At 37.2% G+C, this 13,703-nt stretch overlaps 1 protein-coding gene and 1 non-coding gene across 2 annotated transcripts; both read right to left on the minus strand.

The window, feature by feature from the left end:
- Positions 1-2,785: 2,785 nt before the first annotated feature.
- On the minus strand, positions 2,786-2,858 carry TRNAK-UUU. The gene has a single exon. It is a non-coding gene; the product is annotated as a tRNA-Lys (tRNA).
- Positions 2,859-7,058: 4,200 nt separating this feature from the next.
- LOC121983289 (auxin-induced in root cultures protein 12-like) lies at positions 7,059-8,165 on the minus strand. Its single transcript, XM_042536229.1, has 2 exons — positions 7,365-8,165; positions 7,059-7,234 (listed from the first exon to the last, which is right to left on the minus strand). The coding sequence occupies exons 1-2, from the start codon at positions 8,055-8,057 to the stop codon at positions 7,169-7,171; spliced, it is 759 nt and encodes a 252-aa protein (XP_042392163.1). The 5' UTR covers positions 8,058-8,165; the 3' UTR covers positions 7,059-7,168.
- Positions 8,166-13,703: the final 5,538 nt, after the last annotated feature.

Here is a 13,703-nt window from a genome sequence, read left to right on the forward strand (position 1 = left end):
CGGGCTGCCGAGCTGTTCACGCTTCTAACTTTATCTTGCTGGGTCACCTGGGTTCAAATAATTGAATATCTCAATTATAAAAAAAATATAAATTTCTTCCATATTTTTTTCACTAAAGATTTCAGTTTTATTTATTTTTTTTAATTTTACCCCTTATTTACTTAAAAAGGATGGACGTAGTACCCCTTACTAAATAGAAATAGAATTTCTCCACGGCTGGGCTCACTCGACCGCGGATGGTAGCCCATGCGAGGTCGCCTTCCGCAACCATGGTTGGTGGCCCCACGCGAGGTGGTCTCGTGCAGCTGTGGTTGGTGGCCCCGGGCGAGGTAACTCCTGAGATGACCGGGTTCAAAGTAGGGAGGTCAATGAATTGAACCGAATCAAATATGTAGAAAATTTTAAGATTTAAATTCGACTTGAAATAGGTATATTTGAGTTCGAGTTAATTTGAAAATTTCAAAATGTTTGATTCGAGTTCGGTTCAAATTAGGGCTCGGACTCAAGTTCAATTCGAAATATTCGAATATGTTCATGAACTATTCGAATTATTACTCGAAAATAAGTTCGAAAGATTCGAAATTTATTTATTTAATATATAATTAACTTATATTAATAAATATTAAGGCTCGCGAATGACTCAAATAATATAATTTGGGTTCGAGTTCGGCTCGAAAAAAAGTTCGAACATGTTCGAATTCGATAAATTCGAATACGAATGGAATATTTTTCGAACCGGTTCGAAAAACTCACGAGACGACTCGATTCGTTTGAAGCCCTAATTCAAAGGCTAAGTATGGTCACAAGCAGTGACCACAGTCTCACGACGACTGACCCCACGCAATCAATCGTGGCAAGGGCAGAGTCAAGTGTAAAGTTACCCAGGAACCCGAGGGCCAGATTAAAATTGTATTAATTTTATTTATTGATTTTATTGAATTTTAATTCTCAAATAGAAAAGAGGATTTTGACGAGGGATTCTTTGAAAGATATTTGTCAATCAACTATAAATCTGGACTTCGCCAGTGAGCCATAGAAAAATTCAATAGACTAATTCTTTTTTTTTAAAAAAAATTCCTTTCTATTCTCTCCCCCGTCAATTTTTTTCTTCTCTCATTCTCCTCCTTCACTTTCCCTTAAGACTGCATTTGATAGGATGTAATCTGTCTTATAATGTAATCCAGATTACATTACAAGACTGATTATTTTGTTTGGTTTCATTTTTAACTTGTAATATAATATAATCTGGATTACAAAATGTAATGAAGTTTTGTAATCTGGATTACAAAGCAAACACATTATAATCCGATTACATTATTAAGTCACCTTTTAATAAAAATCTGAATGTCAAATATACCCCTAGTCTGTCGTCGCTCATCTTTGCCCACCACCACTGCCACCGCCCACCAACGGCTGACGATCGGCGACTGGCGACCGGCGGCGGCCGACGGCCGTCGGCGACACCACCGCAAGCTCCGACAGAGATGTAGCGTCAGTCGGTAGAAGTCGTAGAATATTTTTGTCATTTTATAATAATACGAATTATATTTCTTATAAAAATAATGGACACCAAACAAAAGAATGTAATCACCTTTGTAATAAAAAATTATATACATTTCATTACCCAACGTAGTAATGTAATCAAGATTACATTACATTACAAGCTCAATTACATTACGCCCAACCAAACATAGCCTTATCTTTTTCCCATTCTCTCTCTCTCTTTGTTTATCATTCGGACTCAATAGACTCATTTAAAACAAAACCATCTACTTTCAAAATTATTAGGAAGAAATTTGAACATCTAAATTATTAAATAAAAAATAAAGAGTATTTATTTATGATTATTATAAGATATGGAAGGCAACGTAATTATTTCACAATGAAATTCATGTTGGGACTTGAGAGTGAAGAATGAGACATTGAATTAATGCGGCCTAGAACATTTATTTGTGCAATTAGTGTTCTTCTCTGGCTTGCGGTGTAAATCATGTTTGGATTTACTACTGTACTTGCAAAGCTACCACATCCATTTATTTACTTGTTTATTTATTTTTTGGGAAAGTAGTTGTTAAAGCCTTAAAGTTATGTTGGGTTTTAATAATCGATTCTAAATCAAATGGAATTGAAAGAATCAATTGGGTAAAAAAAAATTAAAAAAAAAAGTAACACTTTATATGTACACTTATTGTAATTTTAAAACTTGATTACAATCATTTCTAATTTAATATAAAAATAATCCATATATAATAATTTTGATAAGTTAAATTTAAAAAATATTAAATCGATTTACTTGGAGCGTTAGAATTAATGTAATAGAATGATATTTTTGACTTTATTTAAAATAATAACAAAAGAAGCCGCTTTGCATTATGGTATTAGGATTAAACAAAAATTATTATTTATTAAATATAAATTCAAAATTAGCTATTTTATGAGTTTAAGTTTAAAAAGAAAATTCTTTGCATAGTTCTTAGGTGAGTGAGTGATTCACTAGTTTTTATAAAACCCGAATTTATAGGATTTAATATAAAAGTTTGAAACATATAATTTATTTTTTTTCAAAAAAACGCATTCAAATATCTGTATTTTTTTCATAATAATTCAGCTTTATGTATTATTTTTTTTAAAAAATATATATATACTGAATTTGAATGTTAAATGGCCAATTAAACTTTCAAAATCATGATAAAGGATAAAAAATCATTTAATTTTATTTTTAAATGGGATATCCTTTTAATATCAGATAATTAATAAAATGACAGTAAGAGGCAAAAACAACAGCCGCCGTCTGTGGGAATCGAACCCACGACCACATGGTTAAAAGCCATGCGCTCTACCAGCTGAGCTAAGACGGCTTGCATTTCGTTTTCTTTTTACCAATAAATACTAAAATATTTTTCATGTTGAAAGTCATTCAAATTGTTTTTTCTTTAAATTATTGATACAAACATTGTTTTTGGAAACAATTGTTCTTATCAGCTTTAATTTGATAGCTTTATGTCAGATATTCATTTGCAAATTAGTTTGGGTCTAGCACGAGTTCAACTAGTCTAGTTTATCCACATGGGTTAGTCAATCCAGCATGAGCGAAGTGGATGTAAACAAGGAAAGTTGATGTGTGTCAAGTATTCCATTTGGTCTCAAGGCAATCCAACAATTTGAGTGATTTAGATAGGTTAGTCTAGTTGGTATGGAACATAGGGAACACTAAGCATTTAAATAGACTAATTAAATCCTCTGAGCTAGTTAGGGGTGGTTTAGAAAAGCTAATCGAGATGATCAACTTAACATACTAGTCATGAGAGTTGGTTCAAGCGAAACAATCAATTCAAGTTGTCCAAGTAAGTCGATTAGTCTTATTAAACTTGTCAAGGTAAGCAAGTGGCATAGATCAAGTCGGGCCTATCAATTAAGTTGGTTCAACAGAACAAGCCATGTGAGTCTAGCTAGATGACTTGACGAGCCAAGCAAATATTACTCAAAGGGCATGCCTTACTTGTTAAAAATGTTATATCAAATATTATAATGTTATACAAAATGCATCTTTTTCAAAGCGGGCGGGCGCCTAAAGTTGTAGAATATCAAAGGGCATGCCCTACTTGTAAATTTATCAAAGAGTGTACTTGCTTTGGTAGACTTTCTATAATGCCCCTCTATCAACCCTCTTTATCGAATCCATTTTTAAGGAAACCAACCACTACCGAGATGTCATTCTAGTTAATTGATAGTCGTTAATTAATTTTGGCTAGAAGTGTTTAATAGTCAATAGTTATTGATCATCAAATTGTGCATTCCTTGATAGATATATGATGACCTAAAGTGGCGTTTGATCTAGAGGTTTGGGAATGAGGGAATAGATTTATTCTCAAATCTTGTATTTGGTTGATATTAGAAATGAAATCAAGTTTTTGGAATGAAACCCTAAAATTTGGGTATGGATGAAACTCACCCCTCCCTTGGATTTTGATGGAATGAGAATAAGAACTAAGTTTTGGACGAAAATACCCTTAGTATATATGTTCAATTTTTCTTTCATTTTACTCTCTCTTCTTATTCTCTCTCATCATATGTTCTACCTTCTCATTCTATCATCATATTTTTTCTCTTAACATACTTTCTCTCTCCTCATTCTCTCTCATCATGCATTCTCTATCATTTTTTCTCATCACACACTCTCTCTCATTATTTTCTCTTTCTTCATTTCCTCCTCATTTTTTCATCATACTTTCTCTCTCCGCAATCTCTCTTACCATCCTCTCTATCTCCATATTTTATCTCATCATAATTTTTTTTTCTTCATTCTCTTTCATCACACTCTCTCTCCTCATTCTCTCTCATCACACATTCTCTACCATTTTCTCTCTCTGTATCCTCTCTCGTCATACACTCTCTCTCATTATTTTCTCTCTCTTCATCCTCTCCTCATTTTCCCATCATACTTTCTCTTTCATCATACTTTCTCGCTCCTCAATCTCTCTTACCATACTCACTCTCCATATTTTCTCTCATCACATTTTCTCTCTCTTCATTCTCTTCCATCACGCTCTCTCTCCTCATTTTCTCGCATCACACTTTCTCTCTCTTCATTTTTCCCATTATGTTTTCTCTCATCACATTTTCTCATCATACTTTCTCTCCTCAATCTCTCATTTTTTTTCATCACACTATCTCTCTCTTCATTTTCCCATCACTCTTTCTCTCTCAATAAACTTTCTCTCTCATCATACTTTTTCTATTCTCAATCTCTCCTATCACGCTCTCTCCTCATATTCTCTCATCACACTTCCCCTTTCTTCATTTTTTCCCATCACATTTTTTCTCTCATCACACTTCTCTCTCATCATATGTTTCTCTCACATTCAACTTTCTTTTCCATCTAATTTTTTCTCTTATTTTCCTCTAAGGGTAAAAAAAGAAATTTAGATTCATTCCAATTGAAAATATTCAACTAACCAAATATTATTTTTAAGAATGATACCCAAACTCATACTCATTCCCATTTCACAATATTATGATACTCATTCTCATTCTGATTATTAAGAAAGAACCAAACACTACCTAAATCTTGTTAAGTAATTAATTTTAGTTAATTGGAAGTTATCTTCAAACAATCCAACCGAGTAGTCAACTCAAGACATTTTACTTATAAATACAACAGTTCTATCTCAACTTGAATTAACTAAATGATAATTTAGTCGACTAAAGTGAATTGAGATAGTTGAATTTTAAAAATATCACGCTCTCTATTTGCATTGAGTCGATTAAACTTAAAGAGGTCTTGACTCTTGAGTCTACATGTGCAATTAGTATATGTTGGAAGACAATTAAGATAACAACAATAGTCATTTGAGTTGATTGAGAGGTGTTGAGTTGAGTAAATTTGATTTGAGTTGCTTAGAATCACAATCAATTAAAAGATAAGCATACGATCTTATCTAGTTGAGTCGACTAAAGATTGCAACTGACGGGCAAGGCTCTGGTAATGAAGATTTCAATCAACAAAAAAGGATTTGAGTCGATTGAAATTAAATAGGGAAAGTATGATGCTCATTAATCAAACTCAGTTTGAAGGTTATAAATTTAAAAAAGTAAGAGAAGCTCAACTGCTTTATTTTTGTGTGTAATTTTATTTCTAGAGCTTGAAAGTTTTGCCTCTAATTTCTTACAAGTTTTGATGAAGTATAATTTCTTTTGCTTTTGCTATTTTACCTTTATTGTTAAAGAAAAGAATCTTACACTAGGTTTCTTTGCATCTAAAAGGAGAATACGCCAGCTAAATTTTCGAAGACATTCATAATAAGTAGATTGTGGATTGTGAAGTAGAACTCGAGGGCCCAAACAACGTTAAATACTTATACAAGCATTGACTTACACAATTAGGATGTGTTTAATTGAAAGTTATTTTTAATAATCTTAATTATTCATCTAATATTATCAACGAAAATTTTATTTGATTTAAGTAATTTATGATTTTCGAATAATGTTCCATGCCCGATATGTTGACAAAAGGGGTATGTAATCTGGAATTAGAAAATCTCGAAAAACTGAGGTTTTTCTTATTTCCGAGGTTAACGAAATTTTTTTACCTAAAATATCCTCGAATAAGAGAAAAATATGATTAAAAAATATAAAATATAAAAAATAAAATAAAAAACTAAAAAAACATAAATTTTTTTAAAAAAATAGGAAAAACATAAAAAATAAAAATAATAATAAAAAAACATAAAAAAAACATAAAAATGGGGAAAAAAACGTAAAGAAATTTTAAAAATATATAAAAAATAGAAAACATAAATTAAAAAACAAAAAAATGAAAAATAAAAAAAATAAAAATTAAAAAAACTTTAAAAATACACATAAAAATAAAAAAATGTAGAGTTTAATAATAATAATATATATGGATGATTTTGTAACTAATGGTAATATAGTAAAATATTAAATTAAACTATTCATTAAAATTTTCAAACAGCATTATGTTCAACTAAACAATATTTACCTAGTTATGTTTTATATATTCCTCGTAATTTTAATTATGTGATTACTTGTGATCACATAACTCAAATTATATATGATAATCTCAATCAAACACGACCTTAAGATATTGCATTTTGCCATCAACTATCTTTCAATAAAATAATCTTTTTTATTATTATTATTATTATTATTATTTTTAATTAGGATCGAGTAATCATCATCCAAATAAATTTGAGTGTGTGTCTAACATTCCAAATTTATCATCCGATAAAAAAAATCATCATATTTAGAAAGATAATCTTTATTATTATTATTATTTTTAATTAGGATCGAGTAATCATCAATCATCAAAATAAATCTGAGTGTGTGTCTAACATTCCAAATTTATCATCCCATAAAAAAAAATCCATCATATTTAGAAAGATAATCTTTTTTATTATTATTATTATTATTATTATTTTTAATTAGGATCGAGTAATCATCAATCATCAAAATAAATCCGAGTGTGTGTCTAACATTCCAAATTTATCATCCCATAAAAAAAAAATCCATCATATTTAGGAATCAAATTATGAGCTCGGACGGATAATCTTTAATATTAGAAGTTACCAATAGAGTAGTACATAAAGTTAATATTAACTAATTGATTAAAGGAAAAGAAAAAAAAAAGTTACATTGATTATATTAAAATCTATATAAATAGAAATCCGAATGCAAGCAAAATAATCAGCGTGGCAGGCTTGCTAATTCCATTCAACTGCACAAATATACACAAGCGGTTAATTGATAAAAAAAAAAAAATCAATATTATAAAATATAAATATAATTTCTTGAAAATAAAAGTAGAAGACGATAAGGAAAAAAAACCCTAATCTAATTTGACTCACGTTTTTGCATCCCGAAGCGGGGGTATGAGGGGAGCCGCCGCCGGCGGCGCCGGGAGGGGAGGTGCCGCTGGAAGCGGGAGTACTTGCCGCCGGATCCGGAGGAGGAGACTGTGCAAACACTCCCCTGCTGAGATCCACCAACCCCACCGCTTCCAAGTTCTCGCGATCGAACTCATGCCTCTGCGGCACGCCGTTCGCAACCGTCGCCCCCACCTGCCACACCTGCTTCACCGTCGGCGACATCTTTTGGGGCAGCACCAACTTCCCGAAGATCCGCATCGCCCCGCCGGAGAACTCCGCGGCCAGATCGGCCGGCTGGAAGTCGATCCGCCCCTCGGCGATCGGGCCGTACTCGGTGATGTTGTAGGTCTTCACGCCCATCGACCCATTGGCCTGGTGGAAGCCGATCAGGGCCTGGCTCCCCCTCATGCCGCCTCCGGAAGGGTTTATAGCCCACGCCACCCACCCCTCCGGCGACGCAGGCGTCGCGACGAAGGCGATCGAGAGGTTTCGGGCGGTGGAGTCGTAGGTCCAGTGAAGGGAGGCGTCGAGGTGCGGAAGATCGCGGCAGTGCGCGAAAGTGCGGTCCGCGGAGAATGTGGTGGAGGAGCACCGGCTGGCAGCGGAGACAGAGGCGGATACGGAGATGAAGACGAAGAGGAGGGCGAGGTTTAGGTGTGCTCCGGTCGCCATGGCTTCGATCAATGTGAGTTCTTGTCTGTTTCGAGGTGAGGTGGAATTTTATAGGGCATTGCCGTTTGAAAACTTTCGGGCCGGTGCAACTGATTGCTAAAAGCCGAAGGCACCAACGCCGTGATGTGACAACATCCACTTCTTTATAGCTTCCACATCGGTTGTTTCTAATCCGCGTTATGGCAACGTGGTTTTGAACAGGTTCAATTGATTTGTTTATATAAAAATAATAATAATAAAAAAGATTTTGTTTATAATTTTTTTTGTCGGGGGTGTGAGTTTATTTAAAAATTTAAATTCAACTAATAAAATTAAATTGGTAATATAATTTTAATGAGATTAAAATAAAAAAAATAAACAGCTAGTTAACGGTTAATGGATCAATACAATAGCATGTAACAATTAATAATTCGGAGCTAGAGGGAGACGTGTATAGCTCGTCTCACTTGTTCGTTTACTTCGTAGATGTTGGTTTGTAGTGGATAGAATTAAAGTCAATCTCTCCAATGCTGATACATAGATTTGTTTGGTATTCATCTTCTACTAATCCAAGGATCCACACACCGAACACACCCTCTACTAAGAAAATAACTCATCGGAATAATTAGAGGCGGAGAAACTTCGTACAACACTTACACAACAAGATACAAATTGAAGCAAGAAATAAACATAGAAATATAAAAGAAAACCTCTTATTGCTTGATCTTGTGTAGCTTGAGGATGACTCTTGACTCTTGGGAGTGCAACAACACTTGTCCTAAGAACGTTTCAAGAACTGGCGATGATGAGTGTGAAGAAGCGTAGAAGAACTCGTGCAAGCGCTACCTCATTTAAACTCATTGTCACCTTTATATTCCGCGATCTAGTGCTCCTAATCGATTGAACCTCCTCTCAATCGATTGTCACATCAAATCCCAGCGAACTCAATCGTCAAAAACCTGCATCCTGCGCAATGGGCATATCCGAATCGATTGGAGAGGCTTGAATCGATCGACCGTTCGATTCAGAGCTCCTCTGTGCTTTCGCTGGAAAAGCCCTGAATCGATTGACCGATTGATTCAGGCTTCCTCGCATTCCTGCGAGAAATCCAGCCTCAATCGATCGGTTGATCGATTGGCGTGACCCAATCAATTGGCTGATCGATTGAGAACCTCTCTATGCTCACAGGAAGGTCTCCTCAATCGATCGACTGATCGAGTCAGTGCTTCCACTCGCAACACACTCCCAATCGATCGACTGATCGATTGGGCTCTGGTTCATGTTGGTGCAATATCCCTAGGTCAAGGTTGACCTGATTGACTAAGCTTCAGTTGACTTAAGCTTGAGTTGACTCAAGCTTAAGTCTTGATATTTGGGTTTCGATTTTGACAATACATGAAAATTACAGATGCAATCGTCCGATTGGGGAGATTGTTGATATAATGGGAAGATTGTTGATACAATTTCCCTCTAGTCAAGGACTGACCAGTTAGATGTGAAGAATAGTCAAGTAGATCAAAGGGTTGACCGGATACTTGACTGAGAAAGTCCAAACTGGAGGTTAGGCAGGTAAAAGTCCTGGTGAGTGAAACAGACAGTTGGAAATCCTGGTGAGTGAAATCAGGTGAAAGACCTAGTAAGTAAAACTAGGTAGTTGGGAAATCCTGGTGAGTGAAGTCAGGTGAAAGACCTAGTAAGTGAAGCTAAGCAGTTAGGAAATCCTAGCAAGTGAAGCTAGGTGAAAGACCTAGTGAGTAAAGGTAAACAGGTGAAAGTCCCGGTGAGTGAAGCCGGGCAATGTGAAAGTCCTGGTGAGTGAAGTCAGGCAGTGTGGAAAGTTCTAGTGAATGAAGCCAAGCAGATGGAAAGTTCTGGTCAGTGAAGTCAGGCAGATGGAAAGACCTGGTGAGTGAAGCCAGGCACGTGGAGATCCAAGTGGGTCAAGGCTGACCGGACACCTGGTGTTGGGAAGTCCAAGTAGGTCAAAGGATTGACTGGATATTTGGCATGAGAAAATCCAGATGGGTCAAGGGTGACTGGACATCTAGTGGAAGTTCAAGTGGGTCATGGAGGACCGAACACTTGACATGAGACGGTAAGTCTAAGTGAGTTAAGGTTGACCGGACACTTGGCACGAGGAGAAAAAGTCCAAGTTGGTCAAAAGATTGACTGGACACTTGTTGAAGAAGTCCTGGCAGGTCAAGATTGACCGGATGCTAGGCATGAGAAGATCCAACAGATCACGGTTGACCGGATGTTGGATTTGGGAACCCTAGACTTGAATTAAGCAAGTCAAAGGGAGGTTAATCGATCAACCGATCAATTAAACTGCAATCCAATCGATCAGTTGATCGATTGGAGGTGGTTGTGAGTCAAGGCTGGCCCAATCAATTAAGCGATCGATTAGGAACCTGAATCGCGACCACAGAAGCTTACCCAATTGATCAGCCGATCGATTGGGTATCGCTAATCGATCAACCAATTGATGGGGGGTTGGAAATCGTACGAGTCACGATAAATGTTGAATCAATCGGTCGATCGACTCAGGTTTCTCCAGCAGAGCACAGAGGCGCTTTGAATCGATCAGCTGATCGATTCAAAACTCCCCAATCGATTGGTCAATCAATTGAGATATGACCGTTGCGAAAGAAACACTCAAAAGCCTTCTTCCTCGTAGCGATTCCACAACCCTTTTCTCTCCACTTCTTCTTGTGATTGTTCTCACAGGTTCACGCCAGTTCTTGAAGCTTTCTTGGAGCAAAGTGTTGATGCACTTCCAAGGTCAGGAGGCGTTCCATATCGGAAGGAGAAGCAAGCTAGGGTTTTGCAGATCTGGTAAGATTTGATATTGTATTAGCTTGTATTTCGTCCCTCCTGTGTATTTGTGTGTGTGAGCCTATACGAGCCTTCTCCCCCTCCGATAGTTACCGAGAAGGAGTTATTATATAGTGTATGAGTGAGTGAGGATCGGATCCTTGGATTAGTCACCTCTTCTTAAAGTGGATACCAAGTAAATCCCTTGTGTTAACATCGTGAGAGTTGCTAGAGTGTATTCCGCTGCAACAACATCATCAAAGCAAGCAATCGAAGCGCGACGAGCTATTCAACCCCCCCTCCCCTCTAGCTACAAATCAACCCTAACAGTTCAATCGATAATCTGATCGATTGACCAACCCTAACTTGTCAAACTCAAGTCTAAGGTTTCTAAACCTAACATCCATTCAACGTTGATCTATTGGGACTTCTCATTATCTAGCATCTGGTCAACCTTGACCTTCTGGGATTTCTTTACCAAGTGTCTGGTCAATCCCTTAAACCACCTGGACTTTTCTCTTTGTGTCAAGTATCCGGTCGATCTTTTGACCTACTTGGACTTCTAATCACCAGATGTCCGGTCATCCTTGACCCACCTGGATTTCCATTGTCTGGCTTCACTCACCAGGACATTTTTACTGCTTAGCTTCACTCACCAGGACATTCTTACTACTTAGCTTCACTCACTCAGAGTTTCATCTGGCTTCACTCACCAAGATTTCCATTTCCTAGCTTACTCACTAGGTCTTTCACCTGACTTAGTTGAATTTTATCTTTTCATTTTTTCCCATTATACTTTATCTCTCATCACATTTTCTCATCATACTTTCTCTCCTCAATCTCTCATTTTCTCTCATTACTCTTTCTCTCACTCCATTTTCCTCATCACTCTTTTTCTCTTAATACACTTTCTTTCTTATCATACTTTTTCTATTCTCAATCTCTCCTATCACGCTCTCTCTCCTCATTTTCTCTCATCACACTTTTTCTCTCTTCATTTTTTTCCCATCACACTTTTTCTCTCATCACACTTTCTCTCTCATCATATATTTCTCTCACATTCAACATTCTCTTCTATCTAATTTTTTCTCTTATTTTCCTTTAAAGATAAAAAAAAAAATTAGGTTCATTCCGATTGAAAATATTCAACTAACCAAATATTATTTTTAAGAATGATACCCAAACTCATACATATTTCCATTCCACAATACTATGATACCTATTATCATTCCGATTCCTAGGCAAACATCACCTAAATCTTGTTAAGTAATTAATTTTAGTTAATTGGAAGTTATCTTCAAGCAAGCCAACCGAGTAGTCAACTCAAGACATTTTACTTATAAATATAACAGTTATATCTCAACTTGAATTAGTTAAATCATAATTTAGTCAACTAAAGTGAATTGAGATAGTTGAATTTTAAAAATATCGCGCTCTCTATTTGCATTGAGTCGATTAAACTTAAAGAGGTCTTGACTCTTGAGTCTACTTGTGCAATTAGTATATGTTGGAAGACAATTAAGATAACAACAATAGTCATTTGAGTTGATTGAGAGGTGTTGAGTTGTGTAAATTTGATTTGAGTTGACTAGAATCACAATCAATTAAAAGATAAGCATACTATCTTATCTAGTTGAGTGGACTAAAGATTGCAACTGACGGACAAGGCTCTGGTAATGAAGATTTCAATCAACAAATAAGGATTTGAGTCGATTGAAATTAAATAGAGAAAGTATGATGCTTATTAATCAAACTCAGTTTGAAGGTTATAAATTACAAAAAGTAAGAGAAACTCAACTGCTTTATTTGTGTGTGTTATTTTATTTCTAGATGATCCTGTTTGAACCAGGAGTCAACGAATGCTGGAGATGTGACGCTCCCTGTTGGATCCTCGAGTGCTCCGGAAAACCTGCAACAAAATCGAGCCGGGGTGTCCCGGCGACGGCCCTCCGACGCTCAAGTCAAGCGAAGGAATAAGAAAGTGGCTTAGAAAATGTAGACTTGTGTACCTCCGGTTGAAGAAGTGGAGGCCTTATATAGACCTCACGAAGGAGCCTGGGCACACCAATCGAAGCGATCACCTGCTTTCGACCATGCCTAGGTGTAGGCCTGTCAGAAGGGCATCCATAAGACCATACTGTTGATACAATCACCTGCTTCCGACCATGCCTAGGTGTGGGCCTGTCAGAAGGGCATCCATAAACCATACTGTTACTGTATCAACCTTTCCGTGACGTGATGGTGGGGCCTTTAATAGTGCTATCTTGCGTACAGTCTAATCATCATGCCTTTGCTGACATACCATATCCCGAGCCGAGCGAATAGGCCGCTCGGCTAAACACTGTTCCCTCGCCACGATTCCGGCCGAGCGGACACCTCCGGCCATTCTGCCCCTGAGGACACCTCCGCCGCCACTGACTCCGGCCCTTCGCTTGAAACCCAAACCTTGGTGGTAATCTCGTTCCGCCGGACGGACCCCATCCGTGGGTCCCCATTCTCCACCGGATCACTTGCCTCCCTTCAAGTCTAGTCAAGGAGGCGGTGAGTCCGACTGACTGACCGTGCCCGAGCGGGGTCGCCGCCTTTATCGCTGCTGCTGATATCCCTTGAGCCGCTCGGCTCTTCGCTCTCTTCGCTTTGGATGCCTTGGCGCCCAACGTGGATGTTTGCTTGTCTAAATCCTCTTGAAAATCGCGCAAGTCTTTTCATTACGCGCGTTATGGGCGCATTAATTGCGCTTGGTGATAGAGCGCCACGTGGCTCGTCTCTAGTGGCGGTGATGCTCCGTACGATGGGACGCCCTTTGTTTTGAAATGAACGGCTAGATGATGACCTCGTCTCTTGTGCCCTGCA

The sequence above is a fragment of the Zingiber officinale genome, chromosome 5A (genome assembly GCF_018446385.1).
Source record: "Zingiber officinale cultivar Zhangliang chromosome 5A, Zo_v1.1, whole genome shotgun sequence".
Lineage (NCBI taxonomy): Eukaryota > Viridiplantae > Streptophyta > Magnoliopsida > Zingiberales > Zingiberaceae > Zingiber > Zingiber officinale.

What these genes read in the sequence shown, in the direction of transcription:
- LOC121983289 (XM_042536229.1), bottom strand. Translation starts at nt 8,057, where the DNA reads ATGGCGACCGGAGCACACCTAAACCTCGCCCTCCTCTTCGTCTTCATC. An exon ending in CCGCTTCGGGATGCAAAAAC is followed by an intron (nt 7,235 to 7,364) that starts GTGAGTCAAATT and finishes ATATTTGTGCAG; the next exon opens with TTGAATGGAATTAGCAAGCC.